Raw genomic sequence first — 13,294 nt, forward strand, 5'->3', positions numbered from 1 at the left:
TTATAATGTTCTGTTGGGGATGTGCCTCAATATCTTTAACATGAGAGCTGCTCCCACTCTGCAGTCCCATGGAACTATGTAATATATTTTTACTCTCTTAAGCTTAGTTTAAAAAGGAAATAATTCTGAAGCAGAAAGCCAGAAATTATCAATCTGAAAATTATCCAGATAATATTTTTCAAATAATTTTTCAAATAAAAATTTTAAATTTTTCAAAATTTCAAAATTTTCAAAATAAAATTTTCAGTGTACCCTGGCAGCCAGAAGGGCCAACCATGTCCTAGGGGACATCAGGCACAGCATCACCAGCCAGTTGAGGGAGGGGATTGTCCTGCTCTGCTCTGTACTGGGGCGGCCTCACCTTGAATACTGTGAGCAGTTTTGAGAACCACAATATAAGAAGGATATAAAACTATTAGAGATTGTCCAAAGGAGGGCCACGAGGATGGTGAGGGCCTGGAGGGAAAACCGTATGAGGAGCAGCTGAAGTCACTTGGCTTGTTCAGCCTGGAGAAGAGGAAACTGAAGGGAGACTTCACTGCAATCTTTGACAACCTGACAAGGGGAAGTGGAGGGGCAGGCACTGATCTCTTCTCTGTGATGACCAGTGACAGGACCTGAGGGAATGGCCCAAAGTTGTGTCAGGGGAGGTTTAGTTTGAGTATTGGGAGAAGGTTCTTCACCCAGAAGGTGGCTGGGCACTGGAACAGGCTCCCCAGGGAAGTGGTCAGAGCACCAAACCTGACAGAGTTCAAGGAGTGTTTGGACAATGCTCTCAGGCACGTGGTGTGAGATTAGAGGGCAGAGAATGATCATGAATAAAGTTCTGCATTTATTATTTGTGTATAGGCAGATACTAAATCAGACCAAATCCTTTATGGTTATCTCTGCAAGAGCAATGCTAAATCTTGTTTTCCCAAAAGAACAGTCTCTAAAAATTATTTTACCCTGCCTTCTGTTTTTTGTGATGTATAAGGATACCAGTACTATAATTAATTCCCTCTTGACTCTGTTCATGGATGCTGTAACTTCATATAGCAGCATAGTTACACACTGAACAACCTGATATTTTAGCTTCTTACTTACTTGAATTAATGGGAGCGAACCATTCCTCTAGGGCTCTACAGGAGAGACAGGTTATAGAGCATGTTGAAAAGAAGAATGTTAGCCAGCAATTTAGTCATAATTCTGCAAAAGACTTTCCAATCATGAAAGAAAAAAGGTTGTGTGCCTGACCTTCCTGGACATGGAGTGCCCCCAACTTTCACTGTGAGGGCATTGAAGATTTGAGTCCCCACTGAACCTGCTAAAGCAAACACAGTGCACAGTCCCTTTGAAGTCCTGTGCATGCTTCTCAGTGCTGTGCCTGCCCTCAACTGGCTTCATTCTCTCTGTAACAAGAACTGCTAGTGTTTAATTTGTGATGGGAAATGTGGGGGGTTTTTTTTGGGGGGTGATGCAACTCCTGAACTTAGCTTTGCTAAGATTTTTTTATAATCTGCACTTCATTATATTTTTGCATTCAGCTCAAGTGCCGTCAGTGTTGTCCTGGAGCACAACTCATGGGGCATTGAAAAGGGAACAGAGGTGCAGGCTGGAAAATAGGGGTGAAGTTTACTCTGAGTTCAGACTCAAGTTCCCATTTAGAGTTTAAGTGCCTGCACTCCTGCATGTACTCCTAACAGCCCTGGGACTGGAATCACAGAAATTCCCAGGAAAGCAGGCAGGAGTGCTTAAGACCCCTGTAACTCAGAACCATTCAAATGACAGACAGTGCACCGAACAATTCCTGAGTGCAATCCCATGGTTTGTCCTCATTTCGCATAAAGCAGGTGTAGTTTGTCATGGTTATTTTCAGGCTCTAGGGAAGCAAGTTGCTTGAATCAGACATGACATCCAGCTGCACAGACTTCAGGAAAACCATTCAGCAGACTTCAGCAGAGATGGATCAAATGGCTTGGCTCTAAAAACCTTACCCAGGGCAGGTAAGTCGCTGCTGGATCTTGCATGTCAAACCAGAAACATCCTTCCCTAGACCTGGGAGACACAGCCTGTGGCTCTTTAAATCTGCACTGTGTGCTGCAGTGCTCTGCATTGTTGCCATGGCAGAAATCTCCCCATAGTAATAACCTCTTTCAGGGAAGGTTAAAAAGAGACAGTGCACATGCTCAGAAATGCTGCACTTGTTCTCTTAGCAGTTTGCAGCGGCCATTTCAAAGAAACCATCACAAAGACAAGAGAAAGATCAGGTACTGCTATTTTTTCCTTTGTTAGAGGGGATGACTTTTCTCTTTCACAGAAGTCCATGCACAGATCTATCTCCATTCCCAGTTGCACTGCAGAGAGAGCCCACCCTTGAAGCCTGTCATGATTATTCCTTGCAATTTTTCATGGAATAACTAAGAGGCAGGAGTTAGATGTGATTTAAGGTGATTGCTGCCCTCGGGGAGCAATTGTTTTGCAGTGGGGCTCACATACAAAGCTGAGCTGACTCTGGGGTGGGTGATGTGTAAGGTACCCTAAAAAGTTTGCCAGCATGCCTGCTTTGTTTTGATGAACCTTTGTAGTACTCAGTCAACTATGAGAATAGCCTCTGCTCCTACTGTTCAGGAGGCTTCTTCATCAGGTACTTTCAAAAGAGGCTGGTATTATCCTAGTTTACTGTTACTTGGAGACACTCTGCTGCATCCTGTTGCAAAGACTTTGATTCTACTGATTTTGATTGCAGATCACCATTAATTAAAACAGAAAACCCAACCCACTTGTTATAATTTCAATCCCTTTATTTTAATGATTGTAGAAATAAGCAAAAGGATCACATCAGATTTAAGTAGTGGGTGGGAGAGGAAACCCAGTTATGAGGTTATAGAAATTACATTACCAGATCTTTTTCTTTCTGTGTGCTCAAATACATCTGTGACTCTACACGTACATGTTTGTCTCTTGCCTCTGAACCACTCCCTATCTTATGTTTAGGTTGAGATGCACGGGAAGGAGATGTGTATAATGCTGCTCCTTTCCTGGATGAATTGCTGGTTTGCACATGCTGCAAGTGTTTGTGCAGAATTTACAGTTTCAGAGTAGCTGCATCTGAAAGGGTGGATTGCATAGATCGAAGAGCAAGCTTTTTCTGTTCTGTGTTTGTGGCAAGATGGGGAAAACCCTTTCCTTTCCTGCCTCCCTCTATTGCCTTTCTAAATGTGAAATACAATCTGTTCTAGGGAGTGCTGTACTCTCACATTCAGTACATGCAGATTTGGTGCTCTTACGCAACATCTTTTGCTTAGTGTGCACCAGCTTAAAAATGAGAAAGAGGCAGAACGTTGTCCTGCTTTCTGACGTTTAGCTGAAGATATTTTCATGTGGCTTTTATTGTATTGTCATAACTTAAGTCTTATTTGGTTCTTTCTTTCTTCCATTTGAATGTACAGGAATGAAAGGTACCTAAGGACCTCTTTAGCAGTTTGCCAGAATTCTTGAGGCTTGGATTGAAATCTCTAATAGACTGTTGCAGCTTGAGCCAGGCCCTCTTGATCTGAACAGTTTACCTGTCAGGTCAAGAAACTACTTAATTTGAAACCTGTGTACTTTTAAAAAAAGTTACCTCTGTGTGAAGGGGAGCTGTTGCTGAGACAGATTCTGCCAGCTTCAAGGCATGGTGTGGCCTGGCTGTGGTGTTCAGGAACAAATGAATGGCTGCAAATAACAGTCTGAAGCCCAGATTAGGAGGGGAAACAGAAGGTCAAAGAGTTTTGATGTGTTTACTGTTAGAAGTTCTACCTGTGAATTTGTGGAGGTTTAACAAAAGTCTTTATCTACTTTTTAAAAGGAGTAAGTTTTTATAATCACTGTGGTGTGTAATGCTAATGGTTACCTTTAGTTATTATACTTGTGAAAAAAAAGGTGCATCAGTAAAGCAAGCCAGAGGGTAAAGACCTCAGTTCCAGGTTCTGGTCTGCTTCAGCCAGCTCTGTAATCCCTGTAGTTTTGGTCTCCAAACCCAGCTAGCCTAGCTCTCCAGACCAGCTAGTCTAGGACTGTGTAGTTAGAAAAAAGTCACAGAGCAGGCAAAGTTGTTGGCATCTTGGCTTGCAAATGAAACCAAAAACTGTCTAGGGACTTCTGATCTTGTCCTTCATGTCTAGGGATGTTCTTTCCCAGTTGGGATTTATTTGCACTGCTGGAAAGGTACAGAAAAGTACTTTTGGTCTAGATCCGCTATTTTGTTTTCTTTCAGATGATGACTGCCAATGCTTTAGCCATCAGGAACATTAATTTCTGTGTAACAAAACCTTTGTATCCACAGTGTTCCTCACTAACTTGTTTATGTCTCTTGATAAACAGAGAAGCACCCACTCCCAAGATGCTGCCACCCTGCCTTCTGAGAAGAGCCATCCTTATAGTTCCTTTAGTTTTTGTGGTTGTACTACTCTTCATGGAGCCTGTTAGAGCTGATCAAGAAGCAGGAACAGCCATACCAGCTGAAAGTATGTACCACCCTGCAGCCCTCCCATACAGCCCCTACTGTACTTTCCAAGTTGCAGAACTTCACATCACTGAAGCTTGTCCACATAATTCGAACTATTTTGGACATGTCTTGTGTATACTGTTTTAAAACCACAGCTTGATAGCGTACCAGTGCTGTTTTGCTCTTGCATCCAAGGCTCTCCACTGTCTTATCCTTGTCTTTTGCCTGTTGCTGTCTTGCTTCTACCTGAAATCTGCCACTGTTCTTCACTTTTTCTTTTGTATATCCCTTTCAATGTGTTAACCCTTTCTATGCCAGGAATCACCTTCTTTGCTTTTCAGAGACATTATTGAGAACTTGCTCAATAACAACCGATATTGGTTGTTCATTATATTTCATTCTTGAGAATGTTTGCTATATTAAAGTCATTATTTTTATTTAAAAAATCCACAATGAAGATGCCAAGAAAACATTTTTTAAACACCTTGCCTTGTGGCCTTCAACACCTAATTCTCCTTTGCTGATTTGTATTGAGTTTATTTTATATCATAAACATAATGACAAGTCTTTGCATCAAGTTGTTGATGTGAAAGCAGCTGAAATTGTTCATGTAAAAACTTCTTTTGTCTAGTGTGAATATAGTAATACTAAAGTTAGGTGATGGTACAGCAATGAGAGAGTAGGTCTGTAATACTGCTCAATGTTTTTTTCTATCTCTTTTTCTCTTTTTTCATAGCCAGTTAAAGAATTTGGCAGGCTCCTTTCCTCCAGCAGGCAAAATTTCTGTTTGCTGGTTAGCACACAGATCATGAGCTGGAAGCTCATACTTCAGCTTATTAGAGGCATGTAGTAATCAGTCCAACATCAAGTGTTTGCAAAATGGGCTGACACTGCAGGATTTTCCAGCATCAGTCTAGGTTTCATCCCTTCTTCCTTACCAGACCTCAGAGAGCAAACTAAACCTGCGCTCAAAATTTCTCACTTGCACAGTGAGAGTATTTCCAGTGAAGTTGTCAGCAAGGCTCAGCCACTGAGAGGGAAATAAGAACATATGTACAGCCTGATGATTCAAAGACATTTCATCATGTCTATATTTGTTCTGTCTCAGTACTGCTATCTGTTGGGGCACAGTTTTGTGTTACATGATGATCCACATGATGACGTGGCCTTCAGTCTGGGTGTCTGGATCTGGGAATGCTCTCTTAAACAGTGCAGTGAGTCCAGATTGCAGCAGTTCTGCTTATCAGCCATGCCCACTAATGACAGGGCATTTGTTTAGACTAAGCTGTATCATATTCGAAGTTAGAGGCTAAGTGGTCTGTCTGTGATATTGCAGCCAGTTTTATTCCATTAGCTTTCTATTTAGAACTCAAGTTTGTGAGATTAGGAGATAAGATTTTCCAAGGAACAGGTTCATGGCTTCAGAGGTCTTTTCTGAAAAATCTGAAGATAAGGTTGAAAATGTGTTTGAGGTTAGTGGAGCAAAATGACTCAAGTTATGGGGTTAGTGTTTTCATACTATGAACTGTGACAAGGAATAATGGTACAGCAATAAAGGAGGAAGAAAAATTTTAGTGCAAATTTGTTGAAGTAATTATTTTGTCATTGAGAGACTTGGTGGACCATCCTGATGGACCATTTACAATAACCCAGATTGTTCAAGGGTGCCTACATCAGTATAGACTCTATGGATTTTTTTCCTGTAGCTCTTTCAGATACTCAAACTCATTGTTTAATCCTTCTAGTTAACTTTTCATGCCATATAGTAATGATTCTCTACTAAATGCTCTACCAAATGCTCTCCTAGGCCGTCCCTGTGTTGATTGCCATGCATTTGAGTTCATGCAGAGGGCTCTGCAGGATTTAAAGAAGACAGCATATAACCTAGACACACGGGTAAGGAAACATTAAATTTCCTTCTTTTTACCTTTTTTTTTATATAGAAGAATATGCTGTGGATAAAAGTAGATAAAGTGGATGGATTTTGCACAAGCACTCAGTGAACTGACCATCCTCAGCCCTCTATCCTTCACTTGCAAAGTTACAGCCATTAGTGCTACTCTTCTCATTCCAAATGCTGAGCACACACCTTTGTTTTTATGTTAGGGGGCATAAGGTGAAAGTATCATTTATATTTATTACTCAAAAGGAGGGAGCCAAACAAAAAGTCTACTAAAATAAAATACTCCCCTGCACATGCTTTTACCCCTGGGGAGAGGCTAAGGAAGGAAACATCATCCGTAGATAGTTTTTACATTTCTTTGATTTCATAATGATGAAAAACGCCACAAAGTAGAAGAGCATAGGGAATGGAGCTTGTTTGGCTTGCAGTCAGTGTGCAGAATTTGCCAAGGTTGGTATCTTCCTTCTGTGAGAGAAGTGGAATCTTTTCTCTTGCTGCTGCAACCTGCAATCTGTGCGTGGCTGTGTCCCAGCTGCTGTCAGATGGAGGTGTCCCAGGAGGGTGGCTTTGTCCCCACCTCCTGTGTAGCCTTTAGCTGAAGTGCTATATCTACACTCTTGCACAGATTTTTCAACAGAAGGCACTCAAACTTTTTTGTTTTTCTAATCTGTGGTCAAGGTTGTTCACAGTTCAAAGCCTGTGAACTGGCATCTTTGAGGAACGGTTTGAGGTAACTTCGAGCAGGGTCCCTGACATTTAGGTGAAAAAGCAAGGGCAGGAATGAAGATGCCTTGAATTGTGACATACTACAAAAAGATAAACAAACATTCCAGCAGAACCAGATTGGTATGTAACACATTTACAGTTAAACAAAATCTGTTCAATAATTACAGGTCAAATATATTTTGGGCTTCATGAAGAAATCTTGCTAATGAATAGATCTTCTGAACGCTGTATACAGCCAAAACAAGATGTTCAGATTGTGCTGTAAAGTGGGTCTAGTACATCTTTTCCTTCCTTTACAAACCTTTGAACTTTTCACCAGAATTTCTTCATCTTGATTCAAAAATATCTCAACTGCTAAAATCTTCTCTGGCTCTCTGGCTATGGCAGTGACCTTTATAAAACCTTCAGATTGTAGATAAGAGAGAAACTTCATGAAACACAGATATCCAAAGCAGGAGTAGCCATAAGAACCCCAAAGATAGCAACTCTATTTTAATACTTTTCAAAAAATAGAAGTAAAAGAAGGCAAAAGAGATAAAATGAGGATAGAAAAAAAGTCAGTTGAGATGAATGTCCTATTAACTTTCACAGTTGTAGATTTGACAGCAAGCCTGAAAACGTGGCTCTATCATATATTCTCACCAAAACAAACCTCTCACTTTCTTATAACTTTAAAATCTAAGGAGTTGAATCCATATTGAGCTCCTTCAGTTCCCCTGGACTAGGACAGGCCTATTCCAGTCATTAAGCTAGGAGTTCTGCCTACATCTTCAAAAGATATGGAAACATTTAATAGTTGAAGACTTCTTGGAACAGCCTTCTAGGGTATTTTAATTCTTACTTTTATTATTCAGCTGTGGCCCAATTTGATGCAAACTGAGAGTTTTAAGACTGTTCCTTTCAGCTACATGGATATTTCACATTTGACTATTTTAGTCTGTTTTGTTGCTTTGTGGGGCAAATATTTCTGTCCCTGAAAATGCAATTCCCTTTGTTAGTATTCCCACTGGATACGCTAATTTTATGAAAAACCCTCTTTTGTTTGCAGGCAAGATTGTTAGAAGATGACTAAGCAGCTTCTCACTGTGTTGGAGGAACAAGGATTGCCAAAAGAGAGGAATTTCTCATTTAATTCCTCCTGCACATCTCATTCTGCAGTTCTGTACAGGGGAAACAATATAGTTTATTGCACAGCTCAAGAGCTTTCACACTTAATTTGGCCCTGTGTTGATCTACATGGTGTCTCACAAAGCAAACTGACTGTAGCATAGGTCACACACCTCTTTAGGGAGGCCATAGGCTGTATCTCCTTCCTTTTCCAAAACTACATGTGTTTGTAACCTAAACTGATGTGAAGATCCCTTACTAATTGTCAGGCTGGCTGGATTTTACTCTCTTGGCAAGAGAAGGGTCACAGACCACCTTTGAGAGTCTGGCTTCTACCCATACATATACTAGACCTGTTTACCCCTCTCTGTAACTGTTCTCCACCCTTTTGTTGCTGCTGGCCCCTTGGAGCAGGCTGCAGGCTGGATTAGTTGTTTCGGCAACATTTTCTGGGGATATCTGTGATTCACCACTCGGCCAAAGTGCCGTACTTGGCAGGTGCAGCTCTGATCAGGAACTGGGGAGAGGGGTCTCATACTGCTGGGAGGAAGCTGCTGCCATCACAACCATTCAGCCAGTTCACAGCCAGCTCCCCACAGCAACTAAAAGCTGCTCAAGACAGAGCCCAGCAGGGAGACGGCCATAAAACAAATCCTGGAAAACGAATCCAGTCCATGGGCTGCACAGTTCACTCTAAGTCTGCACTATAGACAGTTATTTTCAGAACTCCAGCTCATTTTTCGGAGTTAACCAGTGGACATGGCATTACAACTTTGAAAAGTTCAGGAACTGCATTTTTAGCTGGAACTTAACAGATTTTTTGTAGGTTTAGAATCTGGAACCTGTTTGACTTTTTTGGTGGGTTTGGTTTGGTTTTTTTCTTGTTTGTTTGTTTGGTTGTGTTTTTTTATTTTGGTTTAGTTTTATTTTTTTTAAACATGCCTTAACCTACCAGGGAATAACAACAAAACTCTATGAAAACAGTTTTGTGATCATGCTTGCAGAACAGTCAGCAAAGCTGTATTCAGTGCCATTCATTTTGTTCTTTATTGCTTTCTAAATTGTCAATGGTTATTGGAATGTTGAAAGCACATTAAGTTAGATGTGTCCCTGAAAATAAAAATAAAGGCTTGAAAATGTTATTAAAGGTATATAATATGGTAAGCAGCCTTGGGCCTCAGCTCCAAAGATGTTGGCATGCTGTCAACCTCCCTTATTCAAACCATTGCAAATGATGTCAAAGAGGTGGTGAGAAGGTGGTGATTGAGTGTCTTTTCAATGATTAGCAAAGCCTGATCAGATCTTTCCAGCTTTGCAGGGTAGCTGAAATGATCAAAAATGATTCCTGATTTAATATAGAACCACAGGGCTGTGTCTAATGATTTATCATCTGAGGAAAACTCCTGAGCAGCAGATAGCTTTTCCTGCACTAAGAAGAAAAGTGGAAAGCAGGATGCTTCAGCCCGTCTCTGCTCTAAGTGCCTTTAGCTGATGTGGGTCAATGGATAACACAGGATTTAAAATACAGTCTTTTATCACATGGCAATTCCATCTCATACAAAAATCACAAGTCAGGAAGATTAAGGATGGATTTGATTGGCATTTAGAGCTGGTAGTCTCCATAATACTCTTTTTTTTGCGTAGCTGGTTGCACCAGTAGGAAATAATTTGGGGAGTGGACTTCCCACAGCTACTGTGTCCCGTGACAATAAGGAGGAAGTCCTCTCTTGGATCAAACTGGTTCTCAGATACAGCTTCAGCTCACGGTAGACAAACTGAGGTGAAGATATAATGTTGATGTCAAACATCTCTGTGCTCCATCATGCATCTACTGAAGCTACAAGTGCTCCAGACAGCCAGGAAAGTCAGTGTGTGTGCACTAGAGAGGAAGGATTTCCAAATTTCCAAATTTCCTTATGCAGCCCTACTATCCCTTCCCTGGTCCTCAGCCCTTTCTCACACGGGCAGGCTGAGAGGGTGCAGGCCTTTCTGATCATACCCAGAAGTTCCTCATTGCTCCAGAAACAATGATGTCCTGGTATTGCTGAACCTCTGTTCAACTGGGAGACCTCTCCTTTCACCAGTTTGGGACCCCTTTCCTTAAAGAAGCCAGGAGTCTCATCCCATGTGTGAGCTGTGATGGCTAAAGGCCAGCTTGGCACCTCTCCTCTGTTTCAGGCATATCAACAGTAACAACAGGGAAGCAAGAGAAGTTAAAGCAGAAGTAAATCTCTTCACTGAGAGGATGGTCAGTCACTGGAACAGAGTCCCAAGGGAAGTGGTCATGGCACCAAGCCTGATAGAGTTCAGGCTGGATGACGGACAATGCTCTTAGTCATACACTTCAGTTTTAGGTAGTCCTATGAGGAGCAGGGAGTTGGACTTCATGTTCCTTATGGGTCCCTTCAACCTAAGATATTCTATAATTAAATTATACCTTACTTTTTTTGTATAACTTTCAACAGTGAGTCCAGCCTGTAATATTCTAAATTTAATGTTTGAGTCTGTTTCTAAGTAAAAGAAAATTCCTGACAGGTTTTTGGGATCTTTTTAAGCCTCTAATGAACGTCCGAGCTTATGCTCCAGTTTGTGCTGTTGAAGTAAGATTGTAAGAAAGAAAAATAACTTTAAACAAAAATAACAGCACCCAGACACATACTGAATGGACTGATGTGAAAAACATGAATGTGTACTGCACTGAATTTCTCCATGTCACAGAAGTATTGCCATGTTGGTATACCAGTTAATCCCACAAAAGCTAAATTATTTTGCAGAGCAGTAAACAACAACTCTGATTTTTACCTCAAGCCTCATCTCATACAACCAGTTTCAAATCTTAGAATGAAAGTAAAATGGACTTTTCTTTGGGACCTAATTAGTTTTACAGTGCTGAGACTTGTTTTTTGATGTTGCTTTTTTTCCCCTCTCTTATAGACAGAAACTCTGCTTCTTCAGGTGGAAAAGAGAAATCTGTGTGACTGTGTAGCTGCCAATCTACTGAACTGAATCTTGGAGGCCACCAAGGAGAGTCACCTGTTCAGCAGTTTTTAAATGCAGCTGTATAAAATACAGCTTTATGGAATTCATGTTGGAAGCATGTATGCCCCAACGTACTGATGAAATTGGGGGCCTGTGTCTTATGTATTTGTCTGCTCTGTATTTTTTTAAAAGAGTACCCTCTTTTTTTCACACTTGCTGGATTGCCAGTAATGGCTCAATTCAATAAATCTGTTACTTAATATTAGAGTGGGGGAAAAATGTACCTGTTTTGATTTTTAAATCAGAGCTTGCCAAGTGTAACCCACAAGATAAATTTGGCCAACAGTGCTGTAGAGACACTTGCAGCTGTTTTTTGTCTCCAATATGAACATATCTCTGTGGTAACTTACCCAGTTGTATTGAGACAGGACACTGTGGTCCCCGTAGGCTTTGCTTGTGTATTAAAGATGATAGAAGTCCTTTCTGTTTGTTGTTTGCACTGTGACCACCTTGAGGCATGTTGTAGTTCTGTCAGCTATAATGAGGTGTGTGTCATGAGGAGTTACATGTGTGCTGTGCTTGCACCAAACCAGTTTATATCTCAGTGCTGAGTTTTCTGTTATCCTGCATAAGAGTATTGTTTTCTTCAATTAAAGTGTTTAGTTTCTTCCTCTCCTTCCCTGGACACTCCATTCTTAACCTGTTGTATCTCTAAATAGCTTTATCTTGGCAAGTCAAATGGATAGTGTACAAAAAGAATAAGGGTATGACTAGGCAGCCTTGCCAGTTCCAGCTGTACCAAATGCTGCCACCAGCAACTGCTCAGCATCACATTGAAGGAAAGCTCCGTGCAGTACCAAGAAGTTCCTTCCTGAGAGTGTGCCTTATTTTACTTAAAGTGAAGCACAGTGATTAGGACACGCATATTTGGTCCATTCTGTGACGTACTGAACTCTGACTGTTTTGGTTTTTCCTTGTAGTTGCCTTTGAAAACTGCTCTTTTTGTTTCAGGCATGAAGAAAGACTTGTGTACCTGAAAGCTGAGATAGTTTTTATCCTCAGCTCTACCCCTTTGTTGTAAGATACTGTGTCTACTCACAAATCTGAATTAGGTTGTAGATGTTTGGAGTTTGTCTGACATGAATTATTAACTGTCTCAAACCATTCCAACATTGAGCTGTGGGGTGCTAACTTGGCTTGGGAAGGGAATGGGACATCCGAAGACAAAAATCTCTTCAGCTGAATTTGGAAGAAAGTGCCTGCCTGTCGCCTTGCTTCTCTAGCTAAACTGGTGTGACTTTGCTGGAAGTGGATGAGAGAGGAAATTAAACTACTGCTCTGCCAGTGCAGTTCTAGGTATGGTAACAAACAGTTGGGGAAGTAGGAGAACACCATAGAGAGCCTGAGTGGCTTCCCAAACCTGTCCAGGGCTTGGAAAGTGTGTAAGTCCTGCACACTGAGAAGTGCATCATGCTCTTTTGCGTGGGACCAGGACACAGGCCAGCACAGAAGCTCAGTGTGAACCGGAGAGGGGATTCTGATGTTATTTTTCCAAATTCCCTCAGAGAGCACCTGTGCTGTGTGTTTTTCCCTAAGTCTGTTCACGCAGCCTGGGAGCACTGGCACTGCTGATATCAGGCTGCTTGGCAAAACCAGAGGCACTGCAAGCTTCACCTGCTGAAGTATGTACTCCCCTCCCAGAGAGTGGGAAAGGGCAGCAGTCCTTACCCATGCATGGCAGAGCACTCTCGGGACTGCTGGAGCAAAGCCTCCTTTGGAGGGCTTCAGCTGATCCTGGCTGCAGCAGAGTGGCTTCTCAGAGCTTCTTGGCTTCTGTTGTACTTGGCTCGTCCCCATCTTGTTATAGCTTGGCTTTGTTCCCCTGCTTTGCTCTGGACCTGTCTTGTCTGTCCTCTCTAGTCTGGCATTGCCCTCCCTCTAGTCCTGGGGATTTCTCAGTGAACCCCTGGCTGCCCATCCTGGTGAATCTGTGTGTGGGCACTGCAGGTGTGAGTGGTGGGGCTGATTGTCCTCAGGTCAGCTGAGTCCAGCTGGAGCACTGCCAGAGCAAGAAGTGGCACTCCAATTTACCGTGGAGTGAGCGAACACGG

General features: G+C 41.8%; 1 protein-coding gene across 2 annotated transcripts; it reads left to right on the forward strand.

Annotated features, from left to right (window-relative positions):
- The first annotated feature begins 1,797 nt into the window (after window positions 1-1,797).
- On the forward strand, window positions 1,798-12,043 carry LOC116786288 (neuropeptide-like protein C4orf48 homolog). Of its 2 annotated transcripts, XM_032686746.1 has the most exons (5): window positions 1,967-1,985; window positions 2,196-2,249; window positions 4,345-4,487; window positions 6,276-6,364; window positions 11,139-12,043. In XM_032686746.1, exons 3-5 carry the CDS (start codon window positions 4,364-4,366, stop codon window positions 11,208-11,210), a joined length of 285 nt encoding a protein of 94 aa, XP_032542637.1. In that variant the 5' UTR covers window positions 1,967-1,985; window positions 2,196-2,249; window positions 4,345-4,363; the 3' UTR covers window positions 11,211-12,043. The 2 variants fall into 2 exon arrangements, with proteins under 2 accessions (XP_032542636.1, XP_032542637.1); XM_032686745.1 differs by lacking the exon at window positions 2,196-2,249 and having other exon boundaries at window positions 1,798-1,985.
- Window positions 12,044-13,294: the final 1,251 nt, after the last annotated feature.

Source organism: Chiroxiphia lanceolata, chromosome 4 (assembly GCF_009829145.1).
Source record: "Chiroxiphia lanceolata isolate bChiLan1 chromosome 4, bChiLan1.pri, whole genome shotgun sequence".
In the NCBI taxonomy this organism is placed as follows: domain Eukaryota; kingdom Metazoa; phylum Chordata; class Aves; order Passeriformes; family Pipridae; genus Chiroxiphia; species Chiroxiphia lanceolata.

What these genes read in the sequence shown, in the direction of transcription:
- LOC116786288 (XM_032686745.1), top strand. Translation starts at nt 4,364, where the DNA reads ATGCTGCCACCCTGCCTTCTGAGAAGAGCCATCCTTATAGTTCCTTTA. An exon ending in AACAGCCATACCAGCTGAAA is followed by an intron (nt 4,488 to 6,275) that starts GTATGTACCACC and finishes ATGCTCTCCTAG; the next exon opens with GCCGTCCCTGTGTTGATTGC. An exon ending in CATATAACCTAGACACACGG is followed by an intron (nt 6,365 to 11,138) that starts GTAAGGAAACAT and finishes CCTCTCTTATAG; the next exon opens with ACAGAAACTCTGCTTCTTCA.